This window comes from Fulmarus glacialis, unplaced genomic scaffold (genome assembly GCF_000690835.1).
Source record: "Fulmarus glacialis isolate BGI_N327 unplaced genomic scaffold, ASM69083v1 scaffold8143, whole genome shotgun sequence".
Classification (NCBI taxonomy): domain Eukaryota; kingdom Metazoa; phylum Chordata; class Aves; order Procellariiformes; family Procellariidae; genus Fulmarus; species Fulmarus glacialis.
This window is the reverse complement of record NW_009203536.1, coordinates 15825-37976: the sequence shown is the minus strand read 5'-3', so window position 1 is coordinate 37976 and position 22152 is coordinate 15825. Positions and strand designations below refer to the sequence as shown.

General features: G+C 42.1%; 1 protein-coding gene across 1 annotated transcript in view; it reads left to right on the top strand.

The window, feature by feature from the left end:
* The window catches only part of TNC (tenascin C), a 47806-nt gene extending 25851 nt beyond the window's left edge, over positions 1–21955 (top strand). Inside the window, exons 12-23 of the mRNA XM_009574670.1 lie at positions 4714–4986; positions 10479–10601; positions 11852–11995; positions 13172–13291; positions 13740–13883; positions 14715–14845; positions 15832–15964; positions 17804–17955; positions 18894–18990; positions 19671–19832; positions 21114–21277; positions 21779–21955. Of these exons, the coding sequence (XP_009572965.1) occupies positions 4714–4986; positions 10479–10601; positions 11852–11995; positions 13172–13291; positions 13740–13883; positions 14715–14845; positions 15832–15964; positions 17804–17955; positions 18894–18990; positions 19671–19832; positions 21114–21277; positions 21779–21889 (1754 nt within the window). The 3' untranslated portion in view covers positions 21890–21955. The remainder of the gene's footprint in view (positions 1–4713; positions 4987–10478; positions 10602–11851; positions 11996–13171; positions 13292–13739; positions 13884–14714; positions 14846–15831; positions 15965–17803; positions 17956–18893; positions 18991–19670; positions 19833–21113; positions 21278–21778) is intronic.
* Positions 21956–22152: the final 197 nt, after the last annotated feature.

Genomic DNA, 22152 nt, shown 5'->3' with positions numbered 1-22152 from the left:
CTGCTGAATCCTACTTTATCTACTTTGGAATTGCTGTGGGTTTGTATTCCCATCAAATTCCCAGTGCAGAGTTCCTGCAATTTATATGGTTTTACCACAGGGCTGTATGCTGTTGGTGCTTCTGTAAATCAGGCCCACATTTCATTAGGAAAATTGAGTTTTTTTAAGAAAATTGAATGAAAAAGTAAATTAAGAGTCAGCACTAATTTCAGTGGCTTCTTACAAAATAGCTGTTGCAATGCTCTGTTTTTTTTTTTTCTTCAACCACTGCAAAACAAGGCTAAAGCATTCAGCCTTATCTTTAAGTATCTATAAACCTCTACTGCTAATTCCCCCAGCCCCCTGGAGTAACGCTCTCTCTTCACCTGTGTTCCTTTCTCCTTCAGAGGCTGAGCCACAGCTGGGCACGCTCACACTCACAAACGTTACCCCCGACAGCTTCAACCTCTCATGGACCACAAGAGATGGGCCTTTTGCCAAGTTTGTTATACACATTAGAGATTCCTATGCAGCACATGAACCCCAGGAGCTTACAGTGTCAGGAGGTGCTCGCAGCGCTCACATCTCAGGCCTGCTAGATTACACTGGCTATGACATTAACATTAAGGGGACCACCAGTGCAGGTGTTCACACAGAGCCTCTCACTGCTTTTGTCATGACAGGTACCTGCTTAAAAATTTGGAGTCTGTTTATTGGCTTACAAAAATATATATTCCAGCATGGATTAAAAAAAAGACTCTCTACAGCACTGAATATCTTGTTCAGCAACGATGTTTTTGTTTGCAAACTTAGTGCAAGGATGGGTCACACCAGTCATGTTGACCTTAAAAAAATTTCTTGGAGGAAATTTACACTTACTAGTGTAAAGTGAGTTAAGAGCCCTCGGGAGTCTTTCTCCCATGTCTAATGATCTTTTTTAACTCCTGAAATTTGGGGGGAAAATTTGCCTAATACTCAGTAGTTGCATCTGAAGGATCCAGAGAGGACTGGATTTTAGAATACCTCCTGTCCTGTGATGTCCCCTCAACACATCCCTTGTGTCTCAATATTTTGGCTGGATTTTGACTGGGATCAGTTGTATATCACGTGCCTCCTAGATGATCAAACAAATGCTACAGAGTTCACCTTCTATGTATTATGAGGCCAGTATGTGCTACTAGGGCTTGTCACATGGACACCCTAAATAGGATTAATAGAGAAATTGAAGCCTTTTCCTTTTTCTCCTCACTTCGTTAACATGCAGTGGGAACACCAGCTGCAGTAGCAGCATCCCTCACAGCATCTGGGCTGTCAGTTTCTGTGAAAGGCAATGTCCATGATCATTTTCCTTAAGGCAAATGGTTGCATTTTGCACCAGCTCTGACCTGCCCACTGATGCCATTTAGTCACATAGTTAGAAGCGAGCAACTCTTTTGCTTTCAAACCCCTTACTCTTTTGCTCCACCAAAGCACGAATGCTTCCTTTTTGAAAATAAAGCATGGACATTGGTATTTTGAGAGGAAGCTTCCCAGTTAGGTAAACATGTGGCACTCTCTACACAGCAGAAGGATGTGCCAGCAGTTCACGTAAACCTCCTGGGTTTAGAGTGTTGGTGTCACTCAACACCTATCCCAGGAAAATAATTTCAGCATTTTGGGCTCATTATTTGTTTACCCACGCTCCCAGAGACCAAGGCAAAATGTGAATCTTTGGGATTGCTTGATTAGAAGTAAGCTGCAAAAATGTCTCCAAATTGAGTAAATTGGAACTGAATCTCTGGCACCCAAATGTGTAAACATCAAAACATAAGGACTTCCAAATTATTAAACTTTAGGAGGGAATTTTTATGCCAAATTCTAGCAGAACATCAATTTCAGCAGTTGTGAAATGTCAAAACCAAACCCAAAACCCTTTCCCAGAGAAAGTTCTGTGTTTAACTAACTGGTATTTTCTTAAGTGAATGGAATTTGAGTGATTGGAAGATCGAATGAGTTAGCGCCTTAGCCAACAAAGCAAGGTTTGACAAATAGTTTAGAGAAATACAAGCAGTGCCTGGGATCCAGGATCAAGGCCAGGGCTTAGCAGAGCCAGTTGATCTTCCTATTTGACTTGTCAGATTTTGAGTGAGCAAAATACACTGAGAAACTATCTTGTAAAAATTTGGCCTTTTTTTTTTTTTCAGAGACTTGGTGGAAAAGTTTTGAGGAGTTGATCCACAGCCTCTAAACTTTGACAAATGTCATGATGATGTGAAAAAAAAAAAAGACCCCTCACTGAAATCTCTTTAAGTTGTCAACATAGCACACTAGCAGCTGCCTGTGAAGCTCTTTGGACAGATTATTGCTCTGTTCTGCAGTCATTAGCCCCTGCCCTTAGCCAATGCAAACTCTGGCTTCTTTCCTATCCCCCACAAAAAACAATCTTGCAAGTATTTAGTACTTGCACTGGCTATGACCCTGACTGATTAATGTTCTGCTTCTGGCAGTGCTTCTGGCATCTCTGACCCCTCCACCATTGAAAAGAAAAGCTGGAGATATTCACGTGAAGTAGAGAGGTAAAGAAGCAAAATACAGGAATTGCAAATGCCAAAGTTGAGGCTTGTCCCTAAAGCACCAGTGGTGGAGACAAGTGAAAGGAAATGAAAGCTTTATGCATAGCATTTCTAAAACAATTTTGGTTATAACTGTCTTACAGTGCATGTATAGCAGAAGAAATGTGTTTACACAGTGAGCTTGGAAGGAATTTCAATGGAGCTTGTGAGATAAGGTGCTGAGGCACCGTTGATGAAAATTGAGAACTGAGCATCTAACTTCTGGGGGCTCCATTGAAAATCCTAGTCTTGTGGTCCTGGCTATGCACTTCTATTAAATCCATACTTCGGGGAAAAATGTGATTTATGTTTTGTGGAATCTGTGACACTTTCTAATTTGCAATGTTTTTCGCTTCTTTTTTTGTGTGTTTTTGCACCTTCCCTTCTTTCAGAGGCCATGCCCCCACTGGAAAACCTAACTGTCTCTGATATTAACCCTTATGGGTTCACAGTGTCGTGGATGGCATCGGAGAATGCCTTTGACAACTTTCTAGTAGTCGTGGTGGATTCTGGCAAGCTGCTGGACCCACAGGAGTTCCTCCTTACGGGAGCCCAGCGGCAACTGAAGCTTAAAGGCCTTATTACTGGCATTGGCTATGAGGTTATGCTTTATGGTTTTGCCAAGGGGCACCAAACAAAGCCCCTAAGCACTGTGGCTGTTACAGGTATTTTAATGTGAACAAATCGTTCTCTTCCACCCTTTCTTTCTTGCTTTTCTTCTCACATGGAAGATGTTTCATGCAATCCATTTGCAAAGCAAACCTTGGCTTTTGCATCCTTTTCTGCATCGTGGCTACACATAACTCCTCGTGATTGATAGGTTCACCAATGAAATTCTGTTCCTTTTAACTTGATGTTTCCCTTTTGTCTTTACGAGGGATCCTGTAGAGGCGCATGACGTGGGTTGCTGGGTGAAAGTTTCTGGTATGGTCATGCAGGTACTTCTAACTGAAGTCATTAAAGAAAAATGGCTGCATGCGGGAGCTGGTCTTGTTAACAGCTGCTGGGCACATCAGCATTCTCCAACTTACCAACTGTCAGGACCTTCAGGAAGAGTCATGGATTTCTTGCCCATGGTCTTCTTTTTTTCACTCTCTGTGTGGGTTCCACCCAAAGACCATCGAGTGTGATCATTGCCACCCATAAAGTTGGCATTCCTCTCCAGAAAACCTTAGCTCACGTTTTCAACCTCATCATAGCTGCCGTTTTCCAGCAGCCCTTGAGCTTTCTTGAAAAATCATTGCAGACTGATTCTCTAGCCCCATAACCATCAAGTCCCATCTGCATGTTGCTGTCTATGTAGTAGTAAAGCTGGGGGTTACCTGATTGGAGGTTTGCAAGAAAATAAATAGGAATGCCTTTCTGTGGAAGAACTAAGTGCATTGGAGATGCTGTAAGATAGTAACCACTCTAGCAGCATTTCTCTAGGTAATGATGTCTGACCATACTGAGCTAAAGATATTTTGCAGGTAATTAATAACTTACAGCTCCTGGGATTCTCTTGAATGGGTTCTTTCACTAAGGACAGTAGGTCTTGCATTTGGATTTGAGTATGCTGTTTAAGGGGTATGAATTTTCATGATTCCCCTTTGCTGCTTCAGCATTTGTTTAATATCAAAGTAAAGGATTCATCTGATTAGAAGCATCACAGATGCCAGAAGTGCATGAAATACGGGTTTTGCATGAAGAAAAAGACTCTCTCAAGTGGCTTCTATGTTGTCCTCCTAACAGAGAGGGACCTGACAATATTACAGGCATGCCTGCAGTTCTATAACAAGAGCTTGTTTTTATCCTCATAAAGGTTTCACATAGGTAGCAAGGGAGAAATGCACATGAATCTTACTGTTAGCATGTGTAACTTTGCATGTCAGAGGCAAACGGTGTATGTCCATGCAGTGGATTTGCTATTAAAGAGTGAAAGATTGAATGGGCCTGCACACACTCACATATATCTTCTTCAGTATGTATATAATGTTAATAGTCTTTTTTTTTTTTTTCTTTTTCAATAGCTGGCAGATTGTTTCCCTTTCTTTGAACTGTAGTTGGATTCTTGCAGTGTGTATTATCCAGACCTCAGGCAGGTCTCTAATGAACTGATTAAAAAATCATTTCTTTTCCCTACTGCTATCTTCTCCTTTTTTAGAAGCAGAACCCGAGGTCGACAACCTTCTGGTTTCAGATGCTACTCCAGACGGCTTCCGTCTGTCCTGGACTGCAGATGATGGGGTTTTCGACAGTTTTGTCCTAAAAATCAGGGATACCAAAAGGAAATCTGATCCACTGGAACTAATAGTACCAGGCCATGAGCGCACCCAGGATATAACAGGGCTGAAAGAGGGTACTGAATATGAAATTGAGCTCTATGGAATTAGCAGTGGACGACGTTCCCAACCCGTAAATGCGGTAGCAACCACAGGTATTGCCTTTGCAGTAGGAAAAGTGTAACATGTTCATGCCTGTTTGTTTCAGCATCTCTCCTTTTTATAGCCAGCTTGAGCTGTTACTGAGGTGTTCGAACTGTCTCCTGCATGTCCCTTATCCAAGTTACTGGTTCAATGTGGTGTAGTTATTTATAATCAATCATCTCAGATTCCTTAGCTTCATCACTGTCTATTTAATACGGTTTTATTTAATTACTTTCATGATCTGGAATTAGGCAGCGGAGTCTAGTAATTAAAGCACTGGGCTTGAGGGCCAAGAAACATTGTCTCTGTACCAGCATTTTTCAGTGATTTTCTGCGACTAATTACTTATCACCACTGCACAACATTTTACCTCTCTAGAAAAGAGGTATGACAAAATGAATTTACCAGAGCTATTGAGAAGTTTATTTATGGCTTGATCAGCAAAGGACTAAGCACCATTAACTTAGACTGATCTTACCAGGAGAAATATGTGCTCGATAATTCAAAATAAACTTGAGTTTCTTGCAAAATCAAGGCTTTGAACTCCCTCAGCAGAAGTTGCTATATATTCTTATTCTTGTGTGTCAAAAATCGTGATGTAAATTAGTAGATTAGTGACTCAGCCAGGTAAAATCATCCAGAAGAAAAGATGCAGGTATGACTGCCAATTCATGCCATTTTGGTTTAAAAATACCAAGGCCTTATCCTCAATTGCAGCACGCCAATTCCACAAAGCTGGAGTTCTTGCCTTTCATAGTCTCACATTAATGAAGAAACATTGTAAACATAACCGGAAATGTCTTCTGTCTGAAGTTAGCCTAAACCTATATATGTTTCTGAAAAATCTCCACCAGAACAGAGCTTCATTTTCTCAGTGCCAGAGAGAAGGAGAAAGTTTTTGCTATTTGTAACTGGAATATTTTTTCTTCTATGATTTTTATATGAAAATATGCAGATACTTGTCAAGTAAAAAGTTCTCAAGGCTTAGGTTGAATTCCTTAGATTAATTTAAAAAAAAAAAAAAGGTTCATAATCTGATGCATTTCATTTTGGCACTTTTGAATGAAGCTTTTCAATTTTTTTCCACCAAAATCATGGTTTCATTTTGAAACATATTTAAATCTAAAGCAAATGAAGAAATATCCTGTGATCCCAATTCACTCTTTTAAAAATTTTGAGCTTGCTGATATGAAAACATAGTAATTTCAAATCAACCTAATTCCAGGAGGAGGGGAATGAGAAGGGGACAGGTAAGTTCAGTGAGGAAGCCAACAGAAATGCATAAAAGAGTTATTTGCCCAGCTGTAGCAGTGTACTCTAGACAACACACAGAAAAGAGACAACAATAACTCAGTATTGAACAGCTTTTCCTGAAATAGCATGGCCTCATGATTCACCTTAATGTCTGTGGTGCCAGTTGTTAGCATGGAAAGGCACATTTCTGACCAGCTCCGCTGATTGCCATCACATCCCTTGAATAAACACCGAGGGCATACGTACACTCACCCAGACATTTACATGAAGCAGAACATACATCCATCACAGGCCACCTTTCTCCAGGCTCATGCGGGTTGACTCGTAATGGAGAGGGATGTTTAAAGTCAACTGTGCTTGTTAGCAGCATGTCCCCATTTTCACTGACTTCCAGGATATTTATGGTAAACCGCTAAGAGTTATCATTTTCCTCATGACTACATTCTTATTCAGTTCTTTCAGAGAGATTTAGCACATGTCACCTACTGAAGCCAATAGCCCAAAAGATGTTTGTCAGATGTAAATAGCCCATGGATAATTGATAATAGAGCTAGAGCCACAAAAATCCAGCTAAATAACTTGGACTACAGGTTACACCACATTGGGTAGCTGGGCCACCAAGGCATCTAACTAATTTCTTTTTTAGTGGTTGATTATTAGACAAACATATGTATATTTATAGCATTCCCAGTCTGGTTGCAAAGAAATATTTCTGTCCCTGAAGGGGGCAGTTCAGACAGGCTTATATTCAGCCTTGCTTTATTCTGGCCTGTGTACAAGTTACGAGTGAGCAAGGAATAAATTAGCTTGAAAGTCTTTAGCTTTAGTAGGGGAGAGAGTAAAATAACAGTTGGAACAAAGCTAGCAAACAGACCAGCAAACCTAAACCAAACACTACCATGGAAATGAAGGCAGGAAAGTAATCTAGATTGAAAATCCTTCTCTGTATTTATCACTCGCAGCTTCCCCCTCCTTCCCTACCTGGGCATGTACCCTTGTATACACAAATGCGGTCTTCAGGGATCAGGCCCTCAGCTGGTGTAATTGGTGCAGCTGAGGGACTCTGGTTTGAGCACCACCAAGCAATTCTCTCTGAGGGTCTGACCTCTTATTTTTGTACAGCAAACCACCCACCCGCCATGAGGAAAGAGGGGGAGGAAAGATCTTAGAGTGTTCACCTTTTATTGCCTTGTCCTCCTCTGTGGTTTCCTTTCCTTCTTTCTCTTTCCAGAAGTCAGCAAGGCAATTGATCTAGTGACAGCCATGGGCTTTGGGTGTGGAAAGGATGAGGAGGACAGGACTGGCATTTGCCATTTTCTCCACGTAGCTTGTGTTGGCCCTGCAGCTGGTAACTTGCCTGGAGGCTGAGATTATCTCCCTTGCTCCCATCACACCAGGAATGTGGTGTGAAACCACTGGGCATGGGAGTTGACAATAAAGTCCAATCTTCCCACACCCATCACAAGCAGTTCTTCCTCTGTTATTTACCTGTATGTACAAGAGAATAGCAATAGTTTTCCCCCAGAACTGCTGATGATAATGTTGTTAAAAGGTTATCCTCTTTGGGTTGGTGATGGTACCCACTCTCCCTACCCTCTGCATTTGTCTGTCATTTTACCCTCATCAATTCTGCTGTGATAGCAAACATTAATTATAAAATCACTGTAGTGCAAGGCAGCATCATACAGATCTGCATCTGTCTAATCAAGTTGGCACAAGGGAGTTTGTCCACTGCTGCTCCCAGAGGGACAGTCGGTGTCTTTTGGAAATTAATCTGTATAATGTCTGTTAAGGTGCAATTCAGCCCTCACCAGGGGACCACAACACGGCTATGTGCCACTTAATATCCTTGGTAGGAAGTGTGGGTCTCATGCTGCTACTTTCCTCTTCTTCTAATGGTGTTTTGCCACACCGTGACAGCATTTTTCATCTGAGAGGATCACAAAACACTTCACATGCTCTTCATACATGATAAATGCAACCTGATGCTTCCTGTTTCTTAGGAGAAGAAAGCCAGTAAACATACTCCTGTAGCCTGTTAGTAATGAAAAAACAATTTTTTAGCAAAAAAGCCCCAAAGAATAGCAGCTATGCAGGTAGCATGGGTGCTTTAGCAACCTCACAGGAAAGTTCTCCATCTCTCATACAGCTAATGGGGAATGATGCTGGAGGATAGGGCTAATTACCTGTATCTGCCCAACAGACGAACTGAGTGTTTTTATGAGTGACAAGACAGAAGCACGCTGGCCATTTTTTATGCCTGCTTAATTTTGGCTTTCAGGTAGCTCAAGAAGATGGTTTCATTTGCTCCTTTTTCATTTCCCTGTGCTCAAAGGTGCCACTCTCTTACATTTCTGGGACTCATTCCAGGATTAATGCTTGCTCTGATGGTCCGTTATACTTTCTTTGCCAGGTTTGCTCCCAGGAAAGTAGCTGCAGTTGGGGTAGTTGGGGATGTGGAACTCTCACATAGTCAAGGCTCTTCTTACTACTGTTTATTATGGAGTTCACCTGCTACAGAAAACAAGCATGAAAGCCCATGGAGGTGTGCACAGCAGAGTCCAAGTGGGATGGATTGGGTACCTTATTTTCTGGGAAAGGCTGGAATTCCCCATGTGTATGAAAACCAAGTTCTCATCCATCTCTTTGGTCTCCAAAGTCATCATCAGCACTTTTCGTCAGTCACTAAGGGCACCTACAATATGAAGCAAAATCAATGTGATTTTCACTTCTCTCTCTTTCCCAGGTTTTCTTTATGCTCTTCTGTTTCCTTCAGACTGTACCTAAATCAGTAGCAACTTCGTGTGCCATGTAGCTTTACGAACCCCACCTGCTTTCTTTGTTATCTTTAATTCTTTTCTTTCTTTCTTTGGGTTTTCCATGTGAGCAAACCCCACAAATGCAACATGTCTAGTGAGCTCCAGAGAAGTAATTTACATTTCTCTTGAGAGCTCAGTTGTTTTTCTTTCCTTGCCTTTCAGTTGATTTAGTGCATTTCTGCTAGAGCTTTGGGGACACATAGAACAAACAGCTTTCTGATTTCTTTCCCGCAGACACGTTCTTTCCAAGCTATTTCAAGCACAGCCACTTTTTTTCTCCTCTTGCCCCCCTTCCCCTGCCCTCAGCCTGTCTCCGCCACTCTTAATGTGACTGATGTTTGATGTCTCTCCTCTTTGTGCTACTCTGTGTGGGCTGTTTATTTTTTTAACACGTGTCAGGGTTGTTTTGGTTACAGTCAAAAAAGCAAATCGGAAGTGAGATGCTCAATGTAAACTTTGAAGTGGCAGGTCTCTTTACCATGTCCTTCCAGAAGCCCTTTCCATGCTTGTTTTGCAGTAGCTTAATTAAGTCCTAAACTGGAATGTTTCAGATACATGTTGGTATGCATCTTAAGATTGGGTCATTTTGGCAAAACCTGGGCTTTGTTTGCCCAGCTTACTGACCTAATTTATATGGGCAAATGTAGTGCTCAGGTTTATACAGGGAAAGGCTGGGCTGTATGACAAATAGCTGCAGTGGAACCACAAGTGCCTTCTTCATGATGGTTGTACTTGGATGTCCTCTGGATGGATGTGCTTGAATATACCTAAGAAAAATCATGGTCTCAGATAGAGATTCCAAGAAGAAAATCTTGTTGCTTCTAGTTTGAAGCCAACAGAAGTTACAGGCAGTCAATGCTTGAGAGGATGGACCCTTGATGGACTCACGCAACTGAGTCTAGGACTTTTTTAGGCATCCTATAGTAGAAACTTTATGCTCAGGAAGAGAGATCTCTCCACTGCTAAGGGCTGCTATTGCTGTGTGTCACAGATAGGGCTCTGAGACTCAATGAAAAGTCTAAACATCATCCAAGTGAAACTGGGGTAGAAAAAATTATAAATACAATGACTCCTGGGTAATAGAATTCCTGTAAGTATTCCTCCATACTTTTCTATAACACTGAAATCTCTGCTACTTCTGTGTATATGATATGTAGATGTATGTCTGGGGTATTTTTAAGCTATGCACTACTGTAATGTTACTGAAAAAGGAAAATTTAGACCAAATAGATTGTTGCTGTCAGTACATAATAAAACCATTAACTGTTTGGTATTCGCTGCATTAGTGTTGTTTAGGACAGGATATTGATAGCATCAGCTCTTGGGACAGAGGAATAAGACAAATCAGTGTCCAGCACTAAGGACTGATAAACAAATGATTTACCTTTTCTTTCTATGTGGTGTGTTTGTTCTCTATTCTCCACTGACAGTTGTTGGATCTCCCAAGGGAATTTCTTTCTCTGACATCACGGAAAACTCCGCTACAGTCAGCTGGACACCCCCTCGCACCCGCGTGGAGAGCTACCGGATCTCCTATGTCCCTGTTACAGGAGGTAACTGTGAGGAGGGACAGGGAGGAGGATGGTAACAGGGAGAGCAGAAAGCATTTGCTGTGCTGATATCCACCTCTCAGTGCATCTCCCAGATGATCTTGCACAGATCATCTCTTTTTTCTTCAAACTGCTGACCAGGAACATGGGTGTGCACAGACGGTCCCCGTAGCCAACCTCTGTCTGAACATAGTGTCCCACATCCCATGGACAAGACTTGTAAGGGAGCTCAGAGCTAGATGCTGGAATGGTTGTACTCCTAATAGGGCCACGTTCACAAAAATCTCGGTTCTCACCTCCTAAGTAAGGATTTATTTCCAAACTGTCTCATTATTTTGTAGGCACTTTATGAGCTAAGCATATTTGAAAAGATGGCCTTTGGAAATAATAATCGTAATTCACGGTTATAATAGTTTTCCAAGGCAGCGATTTTTCTTAGTACTCCCCAATGTTGTTTCATTCCATCCATTATATCTCTGTTTTAGTGTTCAGCTTAAAAAACTTCCTATACTTAAACAGATTTTTAGCATAACTTAGGGACATCTCTGAAAGGAAACAGCTAAAGAGCAAACACTACAGACGTCAGGACCATAAAAGACAGGCTATTGATGAAGACAAGTAAAGATACAGGCCTTTAGACAACATAGTATGTAAGCACACATGCAACTTTAAATATATAGCAATCCCACAGAAGAAAAGGAGCAATCCACAACCATGAAGTTAGGCACTTGTCTAAGTGCTTTCCTGGAATAAACCCAGAATTTGAAACAAGTATGTGTCCTAAGTCCTCAGCCACACATGCAGCACCTCCTAAAATAATATGTACTGTATCTTTATTTGAAATGAGATGGGTGAAGGAGAAACTTCCAGCCCTTTCCAGAAACAAAGCAGATCTAAACTGCAAGCCCTGTCCTCACAGGTGTATGAACTTCCATGTAGAGATGCTGTGTTTTCACCTTACATCTTATCTGTAAAATTATATTTTTCTGAACAGAAATGTTAATTTTTTCTTACTGTTGGCATACCACTAGGAATGAATACAAACCAATGTCTTAGATTTAGGTGTCATGGCAGCAATATTTTTTCCTGAGGCTGCCCTTTGACATCGTTGATTGTAACTAACTGGGGAAAATTCACCTCCTCCTGTACAAGTACATCCATGTTGGTCATAATGTCTTTAATTTGAAACACATCCTTCAAGCATTTACTGGAGTATCATGTTGCTAATCCCTTGGCATTTGGCTTCATCTTAGGTACTCCAAATGTTGTTACAGTCGATGGAAGCAAGACAAGGACCAAGTTGGTGAAGTTAGTCCCAGGTGTAGACTACAATGTTAGTATCATCTCTGTGAAAGGCTTTGAAGAAAGTGAACCCGTCTCTGGCACTCTGAAAACAGGTAATATATAAAGAGGAAATAGCAGGTTCTCAAATGCATTGTCTGTGCTCTAGGAGAGACTCAGGAACTGGAGCTGCAGACCCACTGAGACACCATTTTTCTGTCTGCACAAACTGTAGGAAGTTTTTTGCGCACTCTTTCTTTGTGTCTTTGTATTTCAGATGAGTACAGAACTTGTTAGTTTGGTCAGGCTCCCATTTATTTAGTGCTGAACCAACTTGCAGTGAGACAGAGACAATTCATGTATTTACAGTCCTAATACATCAGAAAAAACCAGAAGTTTAATCAATACCATTTTACAGATGAGAGAGCAAAGGGCCAGCTCAGCTGAGCAGTTCAGACCAGTTTCTGTTGTGGACTCAAACTCCACATCTCCCAGGTTCCAGACTGTGTTCTAAGCATAAAAACACTCTCTCTCCTGGTTTTTCTTCAATACAGCTTTAAATATCCCTGCAGGAAACGAGGGTCCACTATGCTCCTGCTGACCCCACCCTGCAGTCTTATTAATTCATTCTTTTTTGGGGGGCTAACAAGTATTCAGAGAACTGAGGCAAGGAACAAGATGATGAGTATTGGACAATAACATGAAATTTATAGCCCATTCCAGATGTACTGGAGGCAGATATCTATCCCTGTTCAGGGAGAACATAAAACTATGTGCAACATAGAGTCCCATGAGGAAGCAAGGCAGGACATGTGGGAATTTTGGGTGGTTGGCTGCCTATTTGATAGGTTTATTTTTAAACATGCAGGGCAAGCTGGTGGAAGGTCACAGTGGCTATCAGTTGCCACCACAGTAGTTATTTTTCCCAGCTCTGTCTCCTGAGTTTGCTCCAAAACCAGTCCAGATTTGAGGGTGTTGAGAGAAATATGTCAGCTCTGACAGAGCTGTTAAGATTGATGATATCAGGACTGATCTGAGAACATAGTTAGTTATGTCTGTTCCCAGAGTTTAATCTTTTCACATATTGACCTCTCTTTCAAGTGGAGGCATTTGATGTCTCTTTATAGGCACTGACGTCTTTTCTGCAGAGCTCCACTATTCCAAAGGCAACCATAAAAGCTGCACCAAGCAGCAGTGTTTGCGCATTTTGTATCATATATTTACAACGGAGCATTGCACAGAGCCGAGAATGTTTGTCAAAATCCTTCAATCTGTTATTCTCTATCTTTCAGCTCTGGACAGCCCATCAGGCCTAGTAGTGGTGAACATCACAGACTCTGAGGCTCTGGCAACCTGGCAGCCAGCAATTGCTGCTGTGGATAATTACGTTGTCTCCTATGCTTCTGAGGATGGTAAGAAGAGTTAGTGATGGGTCAGGGAGCTGACAGTGTTACGGCTCTCGAGAGATGCTGAGAAATGGGTGCAGCAATATGATTCCAGGGGGCTGTTATCTGAAGGAGATGCCTCGCTGGAAGCATTTTAAAAATTATCATTTTAGTTAAGCATTCCCAATTCAGACATGAATAGAGATAACTGATATTCTTGAAAAGAACAGATGGTGTTATAATTCATATGAACACTAGAGAGTGCTAATACTTTTAGTCAAAGGACTCTGATGTTAATTCAGATTCAGCATAGGTGTAAGCAGAGAGATGGGCTCTGGGCTTTTACTATTTTGCGCTTGCTCCCAGCTAGTAAAAAAAAAAAAAAAAAAAATCACTGAGTGGAGCATGGCGTTGAGTACATCATGACACGTCTGAATAATGCCAGGACCTGTTCTCTTCTGTGTTTTCTTCTTAGAACCAGAAATTACTCAGATGGTATCAGGAAACACTGTGGAGTATGACCTGAAGGGCCTTCGACCTGCAACTGAGTATACGCTGAGTGTCCATGCGCTGAAGGACATGCAGAAGAGTGAGACCCTCTCCACCCAGTTTACTACAGGTGCTGTGTCCCACCTCACTGCAGGGAAAGCTGCCATCTCTTCTAGTCCCACCTGGCTTACATTTCTCTAATATTGTAAAGTCAGCCAGCATATTATGCTTTTTTTACTAGAAACCTATATTTTGACAGTATTTGCACCAAATTTTCTCTGGTGGAAGGCTAGTGTGACTGATCCAGAAGGTGGTTTTCTGTCACCAATTCTACAGATTCTCACACAAAGCAGGAGCAGGAGCTCTTCTCTGGGGGCTGATGTTGGGGTACCAATGCTGAAGGTATCCGGTTGGTGTCATACTTATGGCTTTCCATGAACATCAATGAAATCATGAACGTTTCTCGTTTTCCTGACTCTTACTTGACTTGTCCCAGGGCGATAACTAGAGAGCCAAGAGCTGAGCCATACAAATTCAGTGTTATAATTACAGTGGAGAAAGAAAGCTGTAGCCAGACCAAGTATGAAAAGTTTTCTTGTTCAAAAGAGGCATCCAAAGTTTTTCTTCCTGGGAATACGTAAATACTGATCTGTCTTCTTGTGTGAAATAACGAAAGGCACAATTTTGTTTCAAAAGACATTTCAATGCAACTGCTTATAAACTAACGTGCCTGAGACAATCCAATATCTTAACTTAGACAAAATAAATACCTTTATTTTAAAACTTCCAATGGGAAAATTACTTTCTAATCACAAAATTTAGGTTAAAATATTTTTTAATTTCAAATTTCTGGGGAGAAAAATTTTGCTTTCCTGGCCAGTTTTAATATACGGCCCATAAGGTAGCCTGTGTACTAAACTCCGTGTAGATGTGATTGTAATTGATCTGTTGTCTCCTTCAGGACTGGATGCTCCAAGAGATTTAAGTGCCACTGAGGTTCAGTCAGAAACAGCTGTGATAACTTGGAGGCCTCCACGTGCTCCTGTCACTGGTTATCTCCTGATCTATGAGTCCATTGATGGCAGAGTCAAGGTATAGCACTTGTAACCAAACCAGAAGGGCTGTGCCTCAAAACTGGGCAGTAGAGATGCTCTGAAGTGTCCAGCAATGGAACGTAATCATGTGCCTTAAGTTAAATACAGTAAAATACTGAGTACCTCTTTCAGTGCTAGCTTGAACACAAATGCATTTAAAACCTGCTTAAGTGCTTTCCAATATTATATCCTGAAACAGAAACTCAATTGTAGCCTTAATTTTGACAGTCATCTCTCCACAATGTGGATAAAAGCACAAGCAACCATTTTCCCTCGTTCCAAACCTGTATCATGGAATAAACTCACACACCCCAAAGAATGGGATTCTGCTTTCTAAATTCAGGAGAATTTATCCCTGTGCAAGTGAGGTGTCTAAAGCAGGATGAATTGCCTTTGAAAGTGCCTCTTGCTCTCCAATAATTTTATTATGTTCCTACATAACTGGATTACACTAGATGCTTAAATGTGAATGAGGTGAATCCCAGCAAAAATGGCAGATAATTTTGGATGCCCAGCCTGGTACATCAGAAAGGGTTCTGATTTTCAAGAAGGCAAATTCCCTAAGCATACTGAATATTCAGTCTTTTGAAGTTACAAAAAATCAGCCTTTGAAGACTGGAGTATGATATTTCCTTGTCCTAAAGGATGATTCTTCTCAATTTTTTATGACCTTCACAGAGACATCTATACAATGTGTACGTTCAAGGCATATAAACATTTATGCTGACTTGCTTTTAAACCACACAGCTTATACATTATGATGGTAAACATTCATTTCCAGACAACTTTTCTTGAACTTCTAAAGAAAGTTAGCTTGATAAAAATCTTAGAGGAATAGAAGTTTTTTATTAAATAATTTAAATGTTTAAAAATACCGTAAATAATTACCACAAAAAAATAATGTGACAAACTAAAATATGTAGCAGTTCCGGTCATTATGATCGTCTCACCGAGATTTCCCTGTATTATTTCTCCTCCCCATAGGAAGTCATCCTAAACCCCGAGACAACTTCCTACAGCCTGACAGAGCTGAGCCCATCTACCCAGTACACGGTGAAACTCCAGGCGCTGAACAGATCCCTGAAGAGCAAAATGATCCAGACTATTTTCACCACAAGTAAGGACCTTAGAACGCATGCACAGCTGAAATAACGTATAAGTTACTGCTCTCAAGACAGCACTGAGCTCTGGAATAAGCAGACACAGACCTCATAGAAGATTTTTAATCCAATTGTCAGTATGCACTTCATTTGCTCGTAGTGTCGGTGCAAAAGTCCCTGTTCCCCCTGAGCTGTAGTGTCACCTGTTTCACCCGGACTGGCAAGATGAAATTCTTTTCTTTATATCCATCCACATCACTTCTATAGTCCTCTCTCTGATGAAACATCCTGCCTTTCCCATGTAAAATATCAAAAAGGACATTACTCTTTAAAATCCAAACTGACACCCTGATTTACCTCTGTATTTGATGCATAGCAAGCTGTTAAAACCAATCAGCATTTTAAGTTGAAATGAAGAAAACCACACAGACACACACACACACACAAATCAGTTCAGTGGTCCGAGGAGAGGAATTTCTGGGCAGGTTTTTTTGTCCTCTTTCTGAGATTGGTTTTCTCAAAGCCGAACAGACAGCATGTCTGTTCCAGCTCGAACAGGACAGCTCTCCAGTGAGCTGAATACAAGAATAGATTGGGTTCTCTGAAGGTCACTTCACAGCTGACATTAAAAACAAAAAGTTGTTCAGTATTAACTGTGAAACCTTGCCTGTCATTTGTCTCACTTTTCGCGGTTTCAAGCCTTTCAGACCCAGTAGGACCTTCAGCCATTTCCATTCTTCCTTCTGCCGCTTGTGCCAACTTCAGCCCAAGGACTCACAGAAGTGCTAATAAAAGTCACATAGCCCCGAGTCTGCTCAGTCCTTGTGTGGAGCAGTGTGAACTCCACCAACAGGCGACAATCCACAGCCAGAAATAGGAGAAGAATGAAATCTGGGTGTATTTGAGTGACATTTGGCAAATTGACCATAAGCAGGGACCAAATGGGGGTGCCTTCGCCAATACGAACACAATGTCAGCCTCGTTCAGGCAGATGCTTAAGCCTGGCCTTAACTCTAAACATACATTTGTGTGCTGATTAGTGAGCGGGAAATATTGAAGTAGCTCCCTGCAGACAGCTGCTTTTCTCCAAATCCCAAAGCTGGTGCAAATTCTCTGTAGCTGAGGCACAGGCAGGGTTGTGCAACACACTGGAAAGGGAGCAACAGCCACTCTGTGAGCAGCCACAGTTAAAAACTCTCCTATGGACAAACCTGAACATCACTTAAGAAAAGTTAATGGCCTAAGTGAATTTAAAAAGAAAAAAAGAAAAGCTTTTTTGGGGGTTAGAAATTGTTCTGACTGCAACAATGCTATTAGCTTGTCAGAAAGAAATGCTTAATGACATTTCCCTGTAGTTTCAACTGTTATTGTTTGCTTTGTTTTTTAAAAACCTAGTTTTATAACATATTTAATGTACTTGCTAGCAAAATATTCCCAGTTTTTATTTATTTTGGTTGTAGTCCTGTCTTTGTATTTCCCCCTCCTTTTTCTGTCACATAATCAGAGATTAGTAGATTTGGTTTTACCCAAAAGTTGCTGTAAACACAGCTCATGCCATTTAAATGTTTAGCTGGAGGATGCACTCCCATCATAGCAGGGAGTGGTTATCTGGCATTCACTGCACTTCCAAAAGTGTAGACAGATGTGCAAAAGCATATTCAAGAGAAAAATTTACATTATCTGCTGTTTACTGTGAATCTTTTTTATGTAAGATAGCAATTACAAGCCTGTTCCTGGGCTTTGTACCTGGCTGTGCCATCGATCCACAACAGATTTTCAAGAACCATCTGTATTCAACAAGTTCCTTATAATTGCTGATTCCTTAAGGACTGCTTTCTCTTTTTTTGTGTGTGCAGCTGGTCTTCTCTATCCGTACCCTAAAGACTGCTCCCAGGCTCTCCTGAATGGAGAAACCACCTCTGGGCTCTACACAGTTTACCTGAATGGGGACAAGGCTCAGCCTCTGCAAGTCTTCTGTGACATGGGCGAGGACGGGGGCGGATGGATTGTGAGTAAGAGGGAGAGGGCCCACACCACCCTCACGCTCATCTGCCTGTGCTAAGAGCAGGGGTAGCAGATCCCGTCCCTGATCATATATGGCATCCCTCATAGTGCTCTGTTATCAGAGTAGGCCTGACTTGTCTATAAATTTGGGGAATTTTATCTCGGGTGGGACACCTAGGTGTCTAGAACCAGGTTACCAGCTCTTTCTGTAGTGGGAGGAGAGAGAAGTGTCTCCAACGGATGGGTCACATCAGCAGTTTCAGCACCTAGGAAAAGCACTGATCTCTCTCCACTGGCTGTGGGTTGCTGAAATCACCATCTTAGATCAGATACATACCTTCTAAATAGCTAATTAGGTGAGAGGAAGGCAGACTGACTCTATTTGAATGAGAGATAGTGAAGGAGGTTGAAGCACAGGCCAGAGAAGGCGTTTATTCAGCAGCCACAAGGCGTGGTGGCTGTCCAGGCTTCCCAGGCCATTATACAAGGGACACACCCCACCCAGACAACAAATGAACGGCAATAAAAATGCCACCTCTCTGTACTGATGTCTTCAAATCTGAACATATCAGAGGTACCCAGGGCACAGAAAGAAAGAAGGAGCTGGAGAAATGCATGGCTAGGAGACTAGAGGATGTAGAAAGTCTTGGTTGAGAAATACAGAACTGCAAGGGGCTGTTAAAAAAGCAGAGAGCAGAAACTATAAGGCCACGTCACTCAGGGGAGCCTGGGAACACCGTAGATAAACTAGAGACTTAAAAAAGCACAAGGAGCATTCAACAGACTTGGTACAATTCAGTAACTGCAGTGAGATTGCTGCTTTGGGTGGTAAGGGCAGGGGAACAGCAATGCCAACCTCTGCATTTGTGAAAGCCACAGTGCTAGTGCCCTTTCTGTCGAAGGCAGTCTGTTGATAACACTTCTTGCATGTGGTGTTTGCAGGTGTTCCTGAGGCGTCAAAATGGAAAGGAAGATTTCTACAAGAACTGGAAGACTTATGTGGCTGGTTTTGGAGATCCTAAAGATGAATTCTGGATAGGTAAACGTCAAGAATTTGTTTTTTTTTTTTAAAGAAAACACAAAGCCCAAAAGATTAGGAGCCGCTTTGAAGCCTCCATTTAGTTGGCAAGAGTATTTGTAAATGGGAACATAATCTGCGCAAAGGAGGCTAGGGACAGCATGCTGCGAGGGAGATTGAAATTGCCAGGTCCAAGCCAGTCCCTCCAGTCGCAGTTCATGGATGTCATGCTTCTTGGGTCACTGAACGTATCAAACCCATGCTCGCTGGTGCTCTGTAAGAAGTCAGGAGGTAACCTGAGAAGCAACTGCAAACCTCCTTCTTCCTGTACTCCCAGGACATCCCCAGAAACAAAAGCAAAGTGGAGAAAATAGAAGTAAAAAGCAAATTTTCAAAGATTGCACTACATTTTATTTGATTGTAAATGAGAGACAGTGATGATCACACAGCACAACTTTGATTACTTTTCCCAAAGGACTAGCTGTTACTGTGATTTGAAGGGAAGAGGTCTCTCAATCAGTCTGTTTTTATCTATTTGTTTTTGTGATAACATCACCCTACAGCTGAAATAGCTCACTTCCCTCACCAGTGTTTATGCCCTGGTGTATCTATACAGGCCAGTATGACCTCCTTTATGGGATAACATGATGGTAGACAAATAAACATGGGGAGACAAACGGACTATTCATTTATTTCCACAGGTCTGGAGAACCTCCACAAAATCACTTCTCAGGGCCAGTACGAGCTGCGCGTGGATCTGCGGGACAAAGGTGAGACAGCTTATGCTGTCTACGACAGGTTCAGTGTTGGAGACGCGAAGAGCAGATACCGGCTAAGAGTGGATGGGTACAGTGGCACAGCAGGTGAGATGAAATAATATTTTTTCTTCCGATTTGCAATTTCCTCCCAGTTGGCTCAAGGTAACAGTGTGTGAATGTTGTAGATCATCATCACAGCAGGTGCCTTTTGTATGTCAGGTGTTTGAAAATACGAACATACCAATATATTTTATGTTTCCGTTTTAAATCCTCCAGTCATTTAGGTGCCACATTTTATAGCGTGCTTATGACAGAATATAAACAAGTATATTAAACAGCCACATATCTCATTTGGCCAACGCTTGACAGTCATTTATACAGCTAATAATAGCTTGGCACAGCCTCATCTCTTGTCAGTGAAATATGCAGCAGAGCCCTGCTATAACAGGGTTTGTAATTTTGTTGAACAAATCATCTGTCTTTTGTAATCATACTGGGGCAAACCCTGCAGCCCTTATTGAGTCCTCTTCAGGGCTTCAGAGGATTAAGAGGTAAATCCAGCTCCACAGGATGTCCTAAAAAGAGGTACTTTTCATGCTGCAAGTGCATAAAACAGACCACAGAGATGTGTGTGTGTACGGACTCTGCCCTATGACCATCACACGAACTTTATGCACAGCTGTTAGGGATACAGACAAAGGATATGCAGCAGTAGTAGAATTAATGTCTATTTAAGGCAAACACACTGATGCAGAGCAGTAGTAGCTGCTAGAGCTAGTAGGATTCAATCCTACTACTTCCTCTTCCTAAGCATTCAGGTCTAAGATTAATGGATGGAGCAATACAGATCCTGAGGCATGCATGTGAGCTCTGCTTCAGGCATACACTATTGCACCCATCTGTAAAGGGGCACCCAGACCCTGGGAGTGGGAAGTCAACAGTAGGCAGACATCTCCCTGTCCGTGTTTCTAGCCAATGAAGATGGGTAGCTTCACTGCATGGACCAGCTAAGTGTGAAGACTCCTTTGATCTTGACTCACTCCTTGTGGAGGTCCCTTTGGACTTGGTTTGTCCACACTGCCTTCTGTACAAGGCCAAAATCCATCTCTCAGCAAGAAGTGCAGAAATTGAGCTGCACGAAAAACCACTTAATAAGTTGGGGATTACAGACCACCTGGAAAAATACTTTGAATTGCCTCCAACAACAAAAATTGTATACTTCCTTCTGTAGTAAAACAAGTCAATTTTTAAAAACTTAAATACAGAGACAGGCTTTACAGATGGTGCATGGCACAGTACAAACATTTTCTGCAGAATGGTCACTTCCATGTAATCTAAACTAGGCAAACCACTGACTTTGCTCTTTCTTTTGTCTCCCCCATCCAGGTGACTCCATGACGTACCATAACGGAAGGTCCTTCTCCACCTTTGACAAGGACAATGATTCTGCCATCACCAACTGTGCTTTGTCATACAAGGGTGCATTCTGGTACAAGAATTGTCACCGAGTCAATCTGATGGGCAGATATGGTGACAACAGCCACAGTCAGGTGAGCTTGGTGTTTGAAGGCTTCCATAATGCATTAGAAGAAGGGTGATTGCAATTATGGATCTGTCTGGTGGTTCAGCTAGCCAGACATCAGAGCACTAATCAAGCCCACTCTCCAGAGCAAAGGATCACAGGGAAAGATATGGGCAGTTGCTCACAAAACAAGAATGTCAGCTTGTCAGCTGCTGAAATATTGATGTTTTTGAATGATTTTCCAAGGGCATATCCCAACTGTGCAGGGAACAATTGTAGTTTTCAACATGTGAAACAAAATGTTCTTCCTGCCGTGAAAGCCAGGCAAAGAGTGACAGCTCTGGGTTTGCTTGTATAGGTTGTGCGTGCTAGCGGCCAGAGCCCTGTGCTTCCCAAAGCCGCTCTACTTTGTCGTGCCTCTGTTCCCGGGTTAGAAAACAGCCTGCAAGCCGAAACGGGAGCGGTAAAGGCTGACAACAGGAAAAGAAGTGTATGTGTGACCTCCCACACTTCATCTTTGTCTTTGCAGGGTGTTAACTGGTTCCACTGGAAGGGCCATGAATATTCCATCCAGTTTGCAGAGATGAAGCTGAGACCCTCCAGCTTCCGAAATCTGGAAGGAAGACGAAAGCGAGCGTAAAGCCCCAGAGGTGGTGAAGGGGCTACGGGCAGGGTGATGGGGGGGGAGGGAGAGAGACTGGGGGTGTGGGGGGATCCTCTGGCATCACTGGGGTGGTGGGGTGTGAGGAGCTGGTAGTCGTACCAAAGCATCGGTGACCCTTGGCCCAACAGAGGCTTCACAGCAGTCCAAACAACAAGCCTTAAGTGTCCCAGCGTTTTCAGCAGAGCAGCTCCAGCTGCCCATCAGTAATGTCCTCCACACCAAAGACAACGATCTCAAGG